At 48.2% G+C, this 13,727-nt stretch overlaps 1 protein-coding gene across 5 annotated transcripts in view; it reads left to right on the top strand.

Annotated features, from left to right (window-relative positions):
• Positions 1 to 13,727, top strand: part of DCDC2C (doublecortin domain containing 2C) — a 132,995-nt gene that overhangs the window by 22,517 nt on the left and 96,751 nt on the right. For all 5 annotated transcript variants that reach the window (XM_051833277.2, XM_051833276.2, XM_070069760.1 and 2 more), the window contains exons 3-4: positions 250 to 326; positions 8,273 to 8,401. In XM_051833277.2, coding sequence (XP_051689237.2) covers positions 250 to 326; positions 8,273 to 8,401 — 206 coding nt within the window. The remainder of the gene's footprint in view (positions 1 to 249; positions 327 to 8,272; positions 8,402 to 13,727) is intronic.

Raw genomic sequence — 13,727 nt, 5'->3', positions numbered from 1 at the left:
CCCGTGGCTGCCTGACACTCTGCTCTTTCACATCTGAGTTTTTCTGTGACAGGAACATACAGCCTCCAGCCCTCTCGGCCACCAGCACACCCCTCTCTGTGACCCTACTGGGCCCTTCCCTGTGTCCTTTAGACAAGGGGACCCCCCTCCAGCCTTGATGATGTTTTGGGGTTGGTGCTGTGTGTGCTGTTGATCTTCAACAAGGCTTTGTGGATTTGAACTGCATCTGAGGCTTATTTCTTCTTTCAGATCAAGCCAGTGGTACATTGTGATATAAATGTGCCTTCCAGGTGGCAAACATATCATCGGATATCCAGACATATCAAGTAAGTACAGCATTACGGGTGAAAAGTAACAGTTGTGAGAATTTCTTGAAAGTGAACACTCTCTGTCCCAATAAGCTCACCTTAAACCTTTTCTTTCTCTCCTCACTTCCCACTTCTTCCTCTCCCTCTCCCTCTCTCCCTCCCTGTCTCTGTCTCTGTCTCTCTCCCTGGTTAATTCTTCTCCTAGCTACATGCCTCTCCTGGATTCAGCCTTTCAGGTGCTGTGTGTTCTTTCTTTTCTTGGACCGTGACTTGGGAAAGGAGGTCCGGCTACCACACTGTCGTCCACAGAGCCATTTTCCCAGGGTTGAAAAAGCAAGGACATCAGGCACCTGAGTTTTGGGCAAAGTGTTCTGTTTTATGTTTTTATCCAGCAGTGCGGTTGCTGCATGTTGGCGTTCCCAAGTGTTTCCCACCAGGAGCCTGGGCTCTCTGAAGGCTCCTCAGGGTGACGCACAGCCTAATCCTGGCCTCAGGGACAGACGCCCCCCCCCCCCCCCCGCCCCGAGCCCTGGGTCCTTGGTGGTGCTGGTACAGTGGGAGGCATCCAGGCTGACTGGCACGGGTGAGGGGTGGGTTTGTTTGTCTTGAGGCTGCAGGAAGAGAAGACGCTTGTCTCAAGGAAGCCTTGGTTCAGGTCCTAGCTCCTCACCATGTCAGGCTGTGACCTTCCCATGCTCCCTCACTCTGTGCCTGTTTCCTTGTCTGTCACAGGACTGTGTGTCAGCCACAGGACTGAACACCCACCCTGCAAAGCTGTGAGGGGCGCTTGCTCTGGCCGTGTTTGCAGGAAGTTCCGCCCAGTGGTCAATGCTTGCCGGGTCTTCCCCTGCACCCTTCTTTCAGGCAGGTGCCTTAATATGTCAGTGATTGAAATTCCCCTTTGCCGTGGTCTGCTCCAAGTGGGAAGCGTTTCTGTGAGTTTCCACAGGATCACGCGCTCTGAGAACCACAGGGACACTGGGGCTGGCACCAGCCCCAGCCTTTGTCAGCAGTGGTCACTTCTGCCCCTTCCTTCCTCCTCCTGGGGGGAGCAGGGCTGGATCCCTGCTTGACTAGCAGACCCGAGACTGGGGCATGAGAAGATAAAGGAAGCACCGCAGCCCGTCAGCCAGAGGCATCTGGGAGCCCTGTGGGTGTTTTTTTCAAACACTTTGCCTCAAGTTTCTGTCGGGAGCCACCTACATGAGCAGGGTCTGTCCTGGGGCCTACAGCAAGGTGAGAGCTGATGTGAAACACGAAAAGGCACGGAACTTCTCAGTTTTGCAAGTGACACCTTTCTTAGGAGGCTCCAGGTTACTGGTTCGAGGGCAAAGACTGTCCCTTGAGCCACATTTTCTGGGCAGGTCCGAGACAGCAGGGCTGCTCATCCACTGGGCAGACAGTTTCTCCAGTTGTAAACCGTTTGTTCCTGCACAGAGTGCCCCAGCCTCTATTTTGGTGCTGCAAGTTCCACTAGATGGACCCAAATATCCACGTAAATGCAGCGCCCTTCTACCGAGAAAAGAGCTGAGCGGCTTTGCTTGGAGACCTCGTAACTAACAGAAGCACACACACAACACTGACGCGGCTTTCAGAGCTGGACTATCCAAGAGCCAACGGGGCTCCCAGCCTGCCTTGTGCACAGAAGAGCCCGGCCTGGGGAGCGAGGGCTGCACGGAGCTTGTGCCTGCACAGAGGCGGGAACCTTCACAGCACCTTCCACGGGGAGGGGCACAGGTGCTTGAGAGACTCTGCTCCCCCGGGAATAGATATTTCTCTCTCTCTCTCTCTCTCTCTTTCTCTCTTTTTTTTTTGGACAGGCAGAGTTAGACAGTGAGAGAGAGAGAGAGAGAGAGAGAGAGAGAGAGAGAGAGAGAGAAAGGTCTTCCTTCCATTGGTTCACCCCCAAAATGGCCGCTATGGCCGGCGTGCTGATCTGAAGCCAGGAGCCAGGTGCTTCCTCCTGGTCTCCCATGCGAGTGCAGGGCCCAAGCACTTGGTCCATCCTCCACTGCACTCCTGGGCCACAGCAGAGAGCTGGACTGGAAGAGGAGCAACCGGGACAGAATCTGGCGCCCCAACCGGGACTAGAACCTGGGGTGCTGGCGCCGCAGGTGGAGGATTAGCCTAGTGAGCCACGGCGCCGGCCACCCCAGGGAATAGAGACACCTGTGGGTGGATGTGCTGTGAGAGGGAGGTTGACCATCCTCAGAGGTCCTCTGGCAGCAGTGTCCACAGTCATGCAGGCATTTACCAGGGGGATGGGAAAGAGCAGGTGCTGCAGGAGTCCCCTGGTGACATGGAATTTGGGTCCCCCAGTTCATGACAGTTCCTTAGCAGATTCCTTGGGGTGGTAGGGCTAGGGAAGAAGAGCACAGAGCTTTAAGAGGTTGCATAGTTGTATGAGTTTGAGGAGACAGGTCATGAGCCAAAGCCCTCCCACCGCTGTTGATGTGAGTGGTGCAGGGAGGGAGGCAGGGGGCGAGGTGCTGGTGAGGGTAGAAGGTATTGCCCCAGAACCATTAAGAAATGAGGGGGATGCACCTCCATATGCAGGATGCTGTCTCCTTGTGGACACAGGGGCAGTGGAGGGCACAGGGCATTTACTTCGTGGGGAGCAGCCAATGGGCTTCTAATGGGAGGAGATGTGGCTTCTTCCTTCCTCTTCGGACTGGGCAGTGGCTGCCCAGTGCCCAGAAAACGACAGCCCACCATTTTGGGCCTTGCCGTGAGTTAAATTATTTTTGCTCTGCTGATTATTTTAATTGAGGCATTTAATTGAGGTATTGAGGCTGGCGCCGTGGCTCACTAGGCTAATCCTCTGACTGTGGCGCTGGCACACCGGGTTCTAGTCCTGGTCGGGGCGGCAGATTCTGTCCCGGTTGCTCCTCTTCCAGTCTCGCTCTCTGCTGTGGCCAGGGAGTGCAGTGGAGGATGGCCCGAGTGCTTAGGCCCTGCACCCCATGGGAGACCAGGAGAAGCACCTGGCTCCTGGCTTTGGATCAGCGCAGCGTGCTGGCCATAGTGGCTATTTGGGGAGTGAACCAATGAAAAAAGTTCTCTCTGTCTCTCTCACTATCTAACTCTGCCTGTCCAAAAAAATATTTTAATTGAGGTATTGTAACCTCTGTTTTGTGTTGTGTGTGGCGATTCCCACAGTTCTGCAGTTCTCATTGAGGACTGGCACAGACTGGTATTTACCCCACTCAATTTCTTCCATGTGGCTTTAAATTCTTAGTTTTGAAAATCCCAATGAGAACAACAGTTATAACATTTCACTTTAAAAATGTATCTTTTTTTTTTTAACTCCTCTCAAATTTAAATTCCCATGAACTCTGCTTTCCTATGAAGCAGATAAGAACAACGATGCTTAATCTGGTGTCGTAAGTAGGGAGCTAAGACCCAGACTGAGGCCATTCATCTGATGCACATTCTTGTGTCACCGTCTGACCCACCCACACCACCACTGTCCAGTCTCTGCTGGGTGTTGGCAGGCCCTGGCCTGGGACTCAGAAATGTGTTTGTCTCCCATTGTCCAGTGGGGAATGCACTGTCCAGACATGGAGCTATTTAGTTCTAGCATCAGCTCTAGAGGCCATGGCTTCTGACTTCCAGTGTGGAGAACTTCTCAATTCAGCTTCAGCAGTAGCTTGAGTGGTTCTTGGGGGCGAACGTTAAGGGTGCTCAACCCCCTGGGTGGGTGGAGGGTACAGGCAGCCAGCGCTCACGTCCTGACCTGCTCATGACTCATTTGTTACCCCACTGCGATGGATTAGACAATGTGAGAATCATCTTGTGGCCATCAGCAGGTTTCTGAGAGAAACAGCCCATTGCTGACCCTTTTCATCTGGTTTTTCAATAGAGAAGGGAGGAAAGTAGGAGGAAGGGCAATGCTGTGGGAAGAGCACTTTCCAGCTTTGGGCCCAGGTGGACCTGGCTCTCCACTTCACCCCTGAGTTCCTTGGGATAGACACTTGACCACTCTGGGCTCACTTCACCTATCACCAGATTGCAGCTCCTGCACATCTGACTTGCTGGAGGGATTAGAGTCAGTGTGTGAAGTGTGAATGGTTGGTGTGGAGGAGGCGGCTCTCATCACCAGCTCCCTTGCCTGAAATCCATCTTTATGTCCATATGCTGCATTTATTTAAAGACTTTATTCATTTTTATTTTGGTGGGCAGAGTTACAGAGAGAAGAAGGGAGAGAGAGAGAAAGAGAGAGAGAGAGAGAGAGAGAGATGTCTTCCATTTGCTGGTTCACTCCTCAAATGGTTGCAACAGCCTGGGTTGGGCCAGGCTTAACCCAGGAGCCAAGAACTTCATCCAGGTCTCCCACGTGCATGCAGGTACCGAAGGATTTGGGTCACCTTCTGCTGATTTCTCAGGCCATTAGCAAGGAGCTGGATTGAAAGTGGAGAGGTTGGGACTCGAACTGGTGCTGATAGGGGGGTGCTGGCACAGCAGGTGGTGGCTTAATCCATTATGCCACAACTCCATCCCCATGTTTCTTGTTTTAAAATATCAAAAATTTTCTCTATTAAAATATTTATTTTTCCTATTTGCTATTTTTAAAACAGTGGACTTTTGAAAGATTTATTTATTTATTATTTGAAAGGCAGAGTTACAGAGAGGTAGAGGTAGAGGTAGAGGTAGAGGTAGAGGCGAGAGAGAGACGAGAGAGAGAGATGAGAGAGAGAGAGGGAGGGAGGAAGGAAGGAAAGGTGTGGGGAGCAACTGGGAGCAACTCGGACTAGACTAAGTTACTGGAATTAAGACTTATTCTATGCATCTGCTCTCCCACAATATGGCGCTGAGAAGGGAGTAACAACTTCTACGCAGCTGCCTCTCGCCAATTTGATTGACTGAGCTGCAGGAGCTGATCTTGCTCCTGATTGGAGGAGAGCAGCGTACTCGGAGTGTGGGTAGCAGAGTTGGGATTGGTGGAAGAGGACTATAAAGGAGGAGAGAGACAACATGCACCAGGAACATCTAAGGGGAACACCTGTGCAGCTCCCGAGAGAGCCGGCCGGCGGTGTGCCGCTCCCCCACGGAAGTGGGGAATGTGGCAGGGGAAACCGCCCTTCCACGGAGGTGGAAGGGATGGTAGCCAACCCGGGAAGGACCAGCAGCCAACCCGGGAAGAACCAGCAGCAAACCCGGGGAGGGCCGAGCAGACGAAAGAACAGCGCAGGGTCCTGTGTCGTTCCTCCACGAAGACGGGGAGCGACAGAAAGGAGAGAAAGAAAGAGAAAGAGACCTTCCATCCGCTGGTTCACTCCCCAAAATGGCTGTAATGGCTAGAAGTGAGCTGATCTGAAGCCAGGAGCCAGGAGCTTCTTCCAGGTCTTCCACATGAGTGCAGGGTCCCAAGCACTTGGGCTATCTTCTGCTTTCCTAGGCCATAACAGAGGGCTGGATTGGAAGTGGAGCAGCCAGAACTTGAACTGGTGCCCATATGGGATGCTGGCACTGCAGGTGTAGCTTTACCCGCTACACCACAGTGCTGGCCCCCCTATTTGCTATTGAAGAGCAGCATGTTAGGAGATACAATTTTAAAGTAATTTATGCCTTTCTCTTACTTCAATGGTATGTTTTAAATTAATTATTTTTATAGCCAGAAAAAAGTCATAACATTTATCATATAGTTACATGTAATAAACATATAGTTTTAAAAGGTACAAAGTAAAAAATGTCTTCATTCCACTTTTAAAAAATATTTTCATTTATTTGAAAGGCAGAGTGTGTGTGTGTGTGTGTGAAAGAGAGAGAGAGAGCGAGAGAGAGAGAGAGAGAGAGAGAGAGAGAGCTTCTATCCACTGGTTCACTCCCCAAATGGCCACAACGAATAGGTGCTGGGCCAGGTCAAGGTTGGGAGCCTGGAACCCCATCCACATCTCTCACATGGATGCATGGGTCCAGACACGTGGGCCATCTTCTGCTTTCCCAGGCTCACTATCAGGGAGCTGGATCAGAAGTGGCACAGCCAGGACTGGAACTGGTGCTCATATGGGATGCTGACAGTGTAGCAATGACTCAACTCACTGCACCACAATGCTGGCTTCTTCATTCTGTTTCCTAACTCAGCTCTCTATGGGGTTCCCCAGAGGCAGCCGCTGTTTATATGTCTTAAGTCTCCTCCTCAGTGGCTATGCACCCAAGCATTCATGGGTATACGCGTGCTGCATACACTGTGTGAACCTTCATGTTTTTTACCACGTGATTGTCTTGGAGATGGTTTCCTGTCAGCACATACAGATAAATTGTGCTTTCAAAGATGGCCTCACAGTATTCTCAAAACTCTCCCACCTATCAGCTCTCCTTGAGCCTCCCAGGGAAATGGGGGGGGGCATGGTTACCTGGGGTTGACCACCCACCCTACAGGTGGAAGGTGGAGCTCCAAACCCTTGAACAACCTGCTGTTACCAGAAGGATCCAGATTGGTTGTTCAGCTCACCTGGGAAGCATCCGGAGATGTATTCAGTCTACTTCTTCCTCTGAGCTTGAAATTTTACTACATCTCTCTTTTTTGCTGTTGTATTTTTGTTAATTAAATTTTACTTGACACATAAAGTTGTTCATATTTATGGGGTACCAAGTGATGCTTTGATATATATTTATGTTGTATAATGTTCAGAATCGTGTAGCTATGTGTCTTTCCTCAAACATCTTTTTGTGGTGAAAACATTCAAAACCCTTTATTCTAGCATTTTTGAAATCTATAGTAGAGTCTCATTATCTGGAGTTATCCTATTAATGCAGTAGAATGTTTATTTTATTTTAAAAATTTAAAATATTAAAAAAAGATTTATTTATTTCTTTGAAGGGGAGAATGAGAGAGAGAGAAAGGAGATCTTCCATCTGTTACTTCACTGCCCAGATGGCCGCAGTGGCTGGAGCTGCTTAGGCCAAAACCAGGAGTCCCGATCTCCATCTGGGTCTCCGATGTGGGTGGCAGGGGCCCAGTTGTATTTAGATCGTCATCCACTGCTTTCCCATGTGTATTAGCAGGGATCTGGATTGGAAGTGGAGCAGCCAGAGCTCCAACTGGTGCTCCAACACGGGACACCTTGAGATGGGATTATGGCGTCCCAAGCAGCAGCTTAGTTTGCTAGGCTACAGCAGCAGCCCCTAAAATTTGTTTTTTTACAGATATTTCCCTGTAAGTTTATATGCTTAAGGTAAAAATATAAAAATCTACAACAGCAACACTGGGTTTATGTATTCTTAAAGGGTATCATGATATCACTCATTATTTTGAAACTTAAACATATAGCCTATATTTCACCTTACTTTAATTTGAGTTTCAAGATTGCAGTCAGTTTTAAGCATTGTCAAGTGGCTCTGATAATGTGGTAGCAGCTCAGCAACAAAAGAGGACCAAGAATGTTCGCACTGAGATTTGAAAATCTGCCAAGTAGCCTGTTAGGCCGAACAGACAGCACTTATGAAGTCAGCCCACTGGGACCACCTTGAAGTGGCCTTGAAACTGAGGAGTGAAGTCACTTGTGTCCCTTGTGTTTCCAAAGGATTGCATGTGGTCTCCTTTGGGAGTCTGTTGTTCATTGCAAAGGGAAAATCGCTGCATTTTTCAAGATGTAATTTCTCCTTTGGTTTTCCAAATGAATGCAATTTTCTTCCATCTTATCTATCATAGCAGTTGGGAACATATACACTTGAAAGTAGAATTCTGTCTTGTTCATCTGGGCATTTAAGGTTGGATCAAAAGACATTTTCCTAATGTCAGTATCAGGTCAGCAGGCTCTAGGATGCTCTGCACAGTCTGATGGCAGCCCTCTGAACCTGCGTGGCGTGCACTCCCAGGGGCTGCTCAGTGCATGCCATTGTCTTTACAGTTTTGTGATTGTGTGTGTGTGTGTGTGTGTGTATAGTGTTTTTGAATTTTTAATGATTTCCTTCAAATTTAAGGTGCTGACATTCAAATGCTTTTCTTTTTATTCTTACAGTGTTTTCACAAATGGAAGATTATTTATCCCACCTATAAAAATTATTATCCCCAAATTCAGTCTGTCAGATTGGAATAGCGTGCTGGCCACGATTGGAGAGAAGGTCTTTCCTCTGGGAGGCGTTCGGAAGTAAGGAGATTCTCCTGTAGATCAGGGGTGGTGGCAGCTTGCCTTTTTACTTTTCTATGAGGATTTTCTGACTTGACCAGCAAGCTCTACAGTGATTTGTTATAAACTCTGGTTTTCATTCTTCAAATTAGCCAATATTTTCTGTCTTTGTACTGTACTTGTTTTTAACCAGTTTCACTAATTACTCAGCAAACTACCAACGTCTGCCATGTACCACATGTAGTGATTACAGTGCCCCCAGAACTGTTGTGGGACCAGCAGTTGCAGCTGGGATCAGGAAGGCCCCCAGTTGTTCTGCAGCAGTGGGAGGAACCACATGAGGGAGGGTCTGTGTGAAGGGAAATGAATTCTACCGGGCAGTAGCATGATGGTAGAAGGTGGGAGTGGATTCCATGGGCCAGCGGGCATGATGCAGGAGTCAGCACAGCCTGGTGGCTGCAATGTGGGCTTCAGGGTCAGAACTGGAGCCAAATCCTTTCTGCCCACTGTGTGCACCTGTATTACCCTGGGTCCATTCTTAACTTCTTGATGCCTTTTTCCTCATCTGGAAAATTGGAAATAGCAATAAAACCTATTTCCAAGAGCCCTACTATGTGTGTAGTATTCAACATTGTACTTGAATAGAGTGAGAGGTAAACATGGGTGGTGCTTATGGTCACGATAGAAGAGCCCAGGCAGTGGTGGCACACTGGGGGACTGTGGAACTGTGTCCTTCTACACTGTTGAGCTTCATCGGAAGGGAGGCAGTGAGTCCTGAGGCTGGAACTCAGCCTCCATGAAGCCTTTCGGGCCAGGCAAGGGATTGCTCCCTTGTAGCCACTGTGTCCCGCTGTGTGGACGGGAGTTTGCTGTGACAGTCATGCTGATGGATGAAGGGAGATGAGAGAACCAAGGCAGGCAGCTGCGGCTCTGACCAGGCTTTAGCTTTAAGGACACTAATAGGCTGGACGTGAAGGGACTGGAAAGAGATTTTATACAGACAGAAACCAAAAGAGAGCAGAGACAGCTGTACATGAGACACAGAGCAATACCTATAAAAAGAGACAAAAGAAGATCATTATTTGATAGCAGGGTCAATCCATCGAGAAGATCTTTCAGTTACAGAGGCACCCAGCACTGGGCCAGGAATGTCGGTCTACAAGGCAAGTGCAAACAGCACTGAGGAAGAAGTAGACAGCAACATAACCATGCAGGAGACTCCAGTACACCACTTTCAACAATGGACAAATCATGCAGGCAGAACATGAATAAGGAAGCACTGGACCTGAATTGTGCCTTAGACCTGATGGACCCAATGGCCAGGCACAGAAGAGCCCATGAAGGAACAGCAGAAGACACATGGGTCCACTCCCAGGACAAAGAGGACCAAAAAGAAGCCTGAACAAATTCAGCAGGACTGAAATCCCAGTATGCATGCTTCGTATTATGATGGGATAAAGCTAGAAATCCTTAATGGGGAAGTTGGAAAATTCACAAATAAGTGGAAATTAAACAACACACTCCTCAACAACCAGTGAGTCAAGAAAGAAACTAAAAAGGAAATAAAAATCTGGAGGCACATGAAAATAGAAACACCACATACCAAAATTTATGGCGTGGAACAAAAGCTGTTTAAAGAAAGAAACTCACAGTGAGAAAAAGGCAAGATTTCAAACAAGGAACCCAACTATATACCTCAAAGAACTTGCAAAAGACCAAACTAAACCAAAAGTTAGCATAAGGAAGGAAATAATAAAGATTATAGCAGAAATAAGCAAAATAGAGACTAGAGAAACAAGAGAATGTATCACTGAAGCTGAGACTCAAGATTTTTTTTTAATTTTAAAGATATATTTATTTATTAGAGAGGCAGACCTTTATAGCAGGTGCTTGCAGTTTGACTGTTTTGAAAAGATTAAGTTGTAAACTTTTATTACAAATTAGAAGTGGAATTCTTAAAAATCTCAACTTGAGTAGAATCAGTTTAAAGGTCTTTAAACGTGTATTAAGGAAAAGTCAGGCTTAAGAAAACCCCACCTTTGTAATTACCCAAAAGAGACACCTTTAGCCCCGCAGTGCATTGTAACACAGACAGTTCTGGCTTCCTGGTCAACCCACAGAGAGCATGCAGCTCACTTCTCGGTCATATTTTCTGGATGGTGCAGGAGAGGAGGCGGCCTTCACCTGATCCACTGTTCAGCACAGAGCACGTGGCCCCAGCTGCCCCTTGGGGTTACTGTCACTGCCCTGTGCCTGATGGTGCCTGGGCACCTGCATCATAGCCGAAACCCAGTGGCTGCTGACTGCAGGTCTCCCTGCTGTCCTCTCGCCTGAATGTGATGCAGTTAGGGTCAACCCCACATTGAGTCTGTCTCTCATTTGCCCCTCTGCCCTGCTCTCCTGCACCCTGGTGGCCGGCATACCCATCGCTGCTCCCTAGGACGCTGTGGTTCATCCACTAGGGTTTGTGTACTCTGTGAGGTGGGCACCTTTGCCTGCACAGGTCCTGTGTGGATGGGCCTGGTCCATGGGTGCCCCCGTGGGTCCTTCTTCCTCTTGTCACTGAGGGAGGACCCTGCTTCTCCAGCTCCACATCTGAGTTATATTTTTTTAAAAAGATAAAATTCACAAGAGCTTAGCTAGACTAACCAAGAAAAAAAAGAGATGATTCAAATACATAAACTTACAAATGAAAGAGGAGCCACTAATTGCAATGGAGTCCACAGAAATACAAAGGCTAATAAGAGACACTTACGAGCAGTGAATTGGGCCACCTGAAAGCAGCCCTGCAATCATTCACCTTACTGAGGAGAATCAGGAGAGAGAAAACCTAAATGGATGGAAAGTAAGGAAATGGCATCAACAACCCAAGGTCTCCTAATAGGATAAGAACTTTGAACAGATTAGGGTTAGAAAGAATATACTTCAACATAAAAAAGGCATGTGACAAGCTCATAACTAACATCGTATTCAAAGTTTAAAGGCTGAAAGCTTTTCCTCTAAGGTTAGGAACTAGACCAGGATGTCCACCCTCACTATTTCTGTTGTACATAGTCCTGGAAGTCCTAGCCAGAGCATTTAGGCAAGAAAAATAAATAAAAGACATCCAGATTGGAAAGGAAGAAGTAAAATTATTTCTGTTTGCAGATGACATGATCTTATATATAGAAAAATCCTACAGAATCATCAAAAAAAAATGGCTAGAAATAAGAAACAAATTCAGTGAAGTATCTGGACACAGAATCAGCATATAAAATCAGTTGGATTTTTCTAACATTAACAATGAACTCTGAATAAGAAATGGCCAACATGTATATATGAAAATATGTCAACATCACGAATCGTGAGGGAAATCCAAGTCTAAACCACAATGAGATATCCCTTCACTCCTGATAGGACGGCTGTTATCAAAAAGACAATGATGTAACAAGTGTTGGCTAGCATGGATATAAAAGTGATCCCTCTGCACTGTTGGGGGGCATGTAGACAGTCACTGTCGTGGAGAGGGTATGGAGACTTTTCAGAAGGTTATACCAGTCTGCGTGCATAGCAGAAAGAAATGAACTCAAGGTCTGAAAATGACATCTGCACGCCCATGTGCAGTGCAGGACTATTCACGACAGCCGTGTGGAAACAGCCTAGTGTCTACTCACGGGTGTGTGGGTAAGGAGGTTGAGTTCAAGACACACAGTGGAGTATTTATTCAGCTATAAAAACAAAATACTGCTTCGCTCTAAATGAAATAACTCAAAGAAAAGTAGTGCATGATCTCATTTTTATGTGGACTCTGAAAAAAGAGTTCGTAGAACCAGTGAGTAAACTGGTGGCTGCTACAGTCAGAGGGTGGAAAATGGGGAGATGTTGGTTTCAGTTACAAGATGGACAAATTCTGGGGATTTCATATACAGCTTAGTGAGTACGCTTAACTGTCGTGTAGATTTCAATTTTGCACCGAGAGTAGATCTTAAATGTGCTTAGAACAATAGCAACAAAATGGTAATGAGGTGAGCTGGTAAATGCGTTACCTAACCTGAATGCTGTCATCATTCCACAGGATATATGTATATCAAGTCATCATGTTGCAGACCTTAAAAGTACACAGTTTTATCTGTCAATTATACCTCAATGCAGCTGGGAGGGAAAGCTAGCCAGGGAATCAGTGAATGGGTAAACCCCATGCTGGTCTGCAGGTGTGTGGGAGATTGAAAGGCCGGGTGGGAGGGCAGGGAGAGAGGGGACTCCCCAGGATTCCTGACCTGAGGGACTGTACATGTCGGGGTTCTTTTCTGGGGGGGGGGCATCTGATAAAGGGGCAGGTTTAGGTGTGGAGAATGAGCTGAAGTCAACTCTGACTTGCCCGTGGGACCAGCAGGGCTGGGCTGGGGGTGGGGCTGAAGGCTGCAGTTTTAGATTGGGGTTAATCAGTGGTCAGGGTAGCTGTGTGTGTGTGAGAGCCCCTGCCAGGATCGGCCCTACAGCAGGTGCACAGCTCAGGTGCCTGCAGTGTTTTCTGTCAGCTCCTTGTCACCTCATGCCAGTGTAGCCAGGTCATAAGGCAAAAACATGCACTCGTATAGAACAGTCATCCTTCCCTAATCAGTTCTTTTCAGGTCTCTTCCCTAGCTACAGGTGAGGGTTTAGGGGTCCTATGAGAGGAGCCCTGTTCTGCTTTGCCCAGGTGCCTGGAGAATCTCTCCCAGCTCCAGTTTGTACCTCCTTTGTGGTCTTGATGCATGGACCTGGTTTCCATGTCTCTCCCAGGCCTCTGTAAGTTTGTGCCTCATGTGCACGACTTGGGTTTGACCCCCTAGCCCTTGAGGCTGCTTTTTGACTTCTTCTTGGCACCATGTTGTGCAGTATGGAGTGCCTTGCCCTTTCTGTTCTCAGTCCTGGATCCTGGAACCAGCTTGGGATGGAGATCTTGAAGTTTGCAGGAGGAGTTGGAAAGGGAGACGATGAAGGAGAGTGTGAGCTCCAGGGTGGAGATGGGGAAGCCAGACAGGGAAGCCCCCAGCACGACAGTGATGTTGTGGGAGGGAGAGCTGGGCAGTACTCTCTGGACTACACTTAGTACTCGGTGTGGGCCAGGCTCCAGTGAAGGGGAGAAGAGAGAAGGGGTGCAGGGCAGATGGGAGGAAGAGCCGGGGAGATCCAGGAAGTACAGGACCTTAGCTTGAGGTGGTCTGAGGGCAAACACCCACCTTCCCATGGGAGAGGCCTTGGCACATCCATCCCCTGAGAGAAGAGGGTGGGAGGATGGGGCAGATGGAAGAGGGTAGGTGGGAAGCTGTGTGAGGCTGGTGCCTGCATGTGACACAGAGGTGCTGTGAGGTTGGTGCAGGGAGCA

The sequence above is a fragment of the Oryctolagus cuniculus genome, chromosome 2 (genome assembly GCF_964237555.1).
Source record: "Oryctolagus cuniculus chromosome 2, mOryCun1.1, whole genome shotgun sequence".
NCBI lineage: Eukaryota > Metazoa > Chordata > Mammalia > Lagomorpha > Leporidae > Oryctolagus > Oryctolagus cuniculus.
Note: the sequence above shows the minus strand (reverse complement) of the source record. Positions and strands in the feature narration are given on the sequence as shown.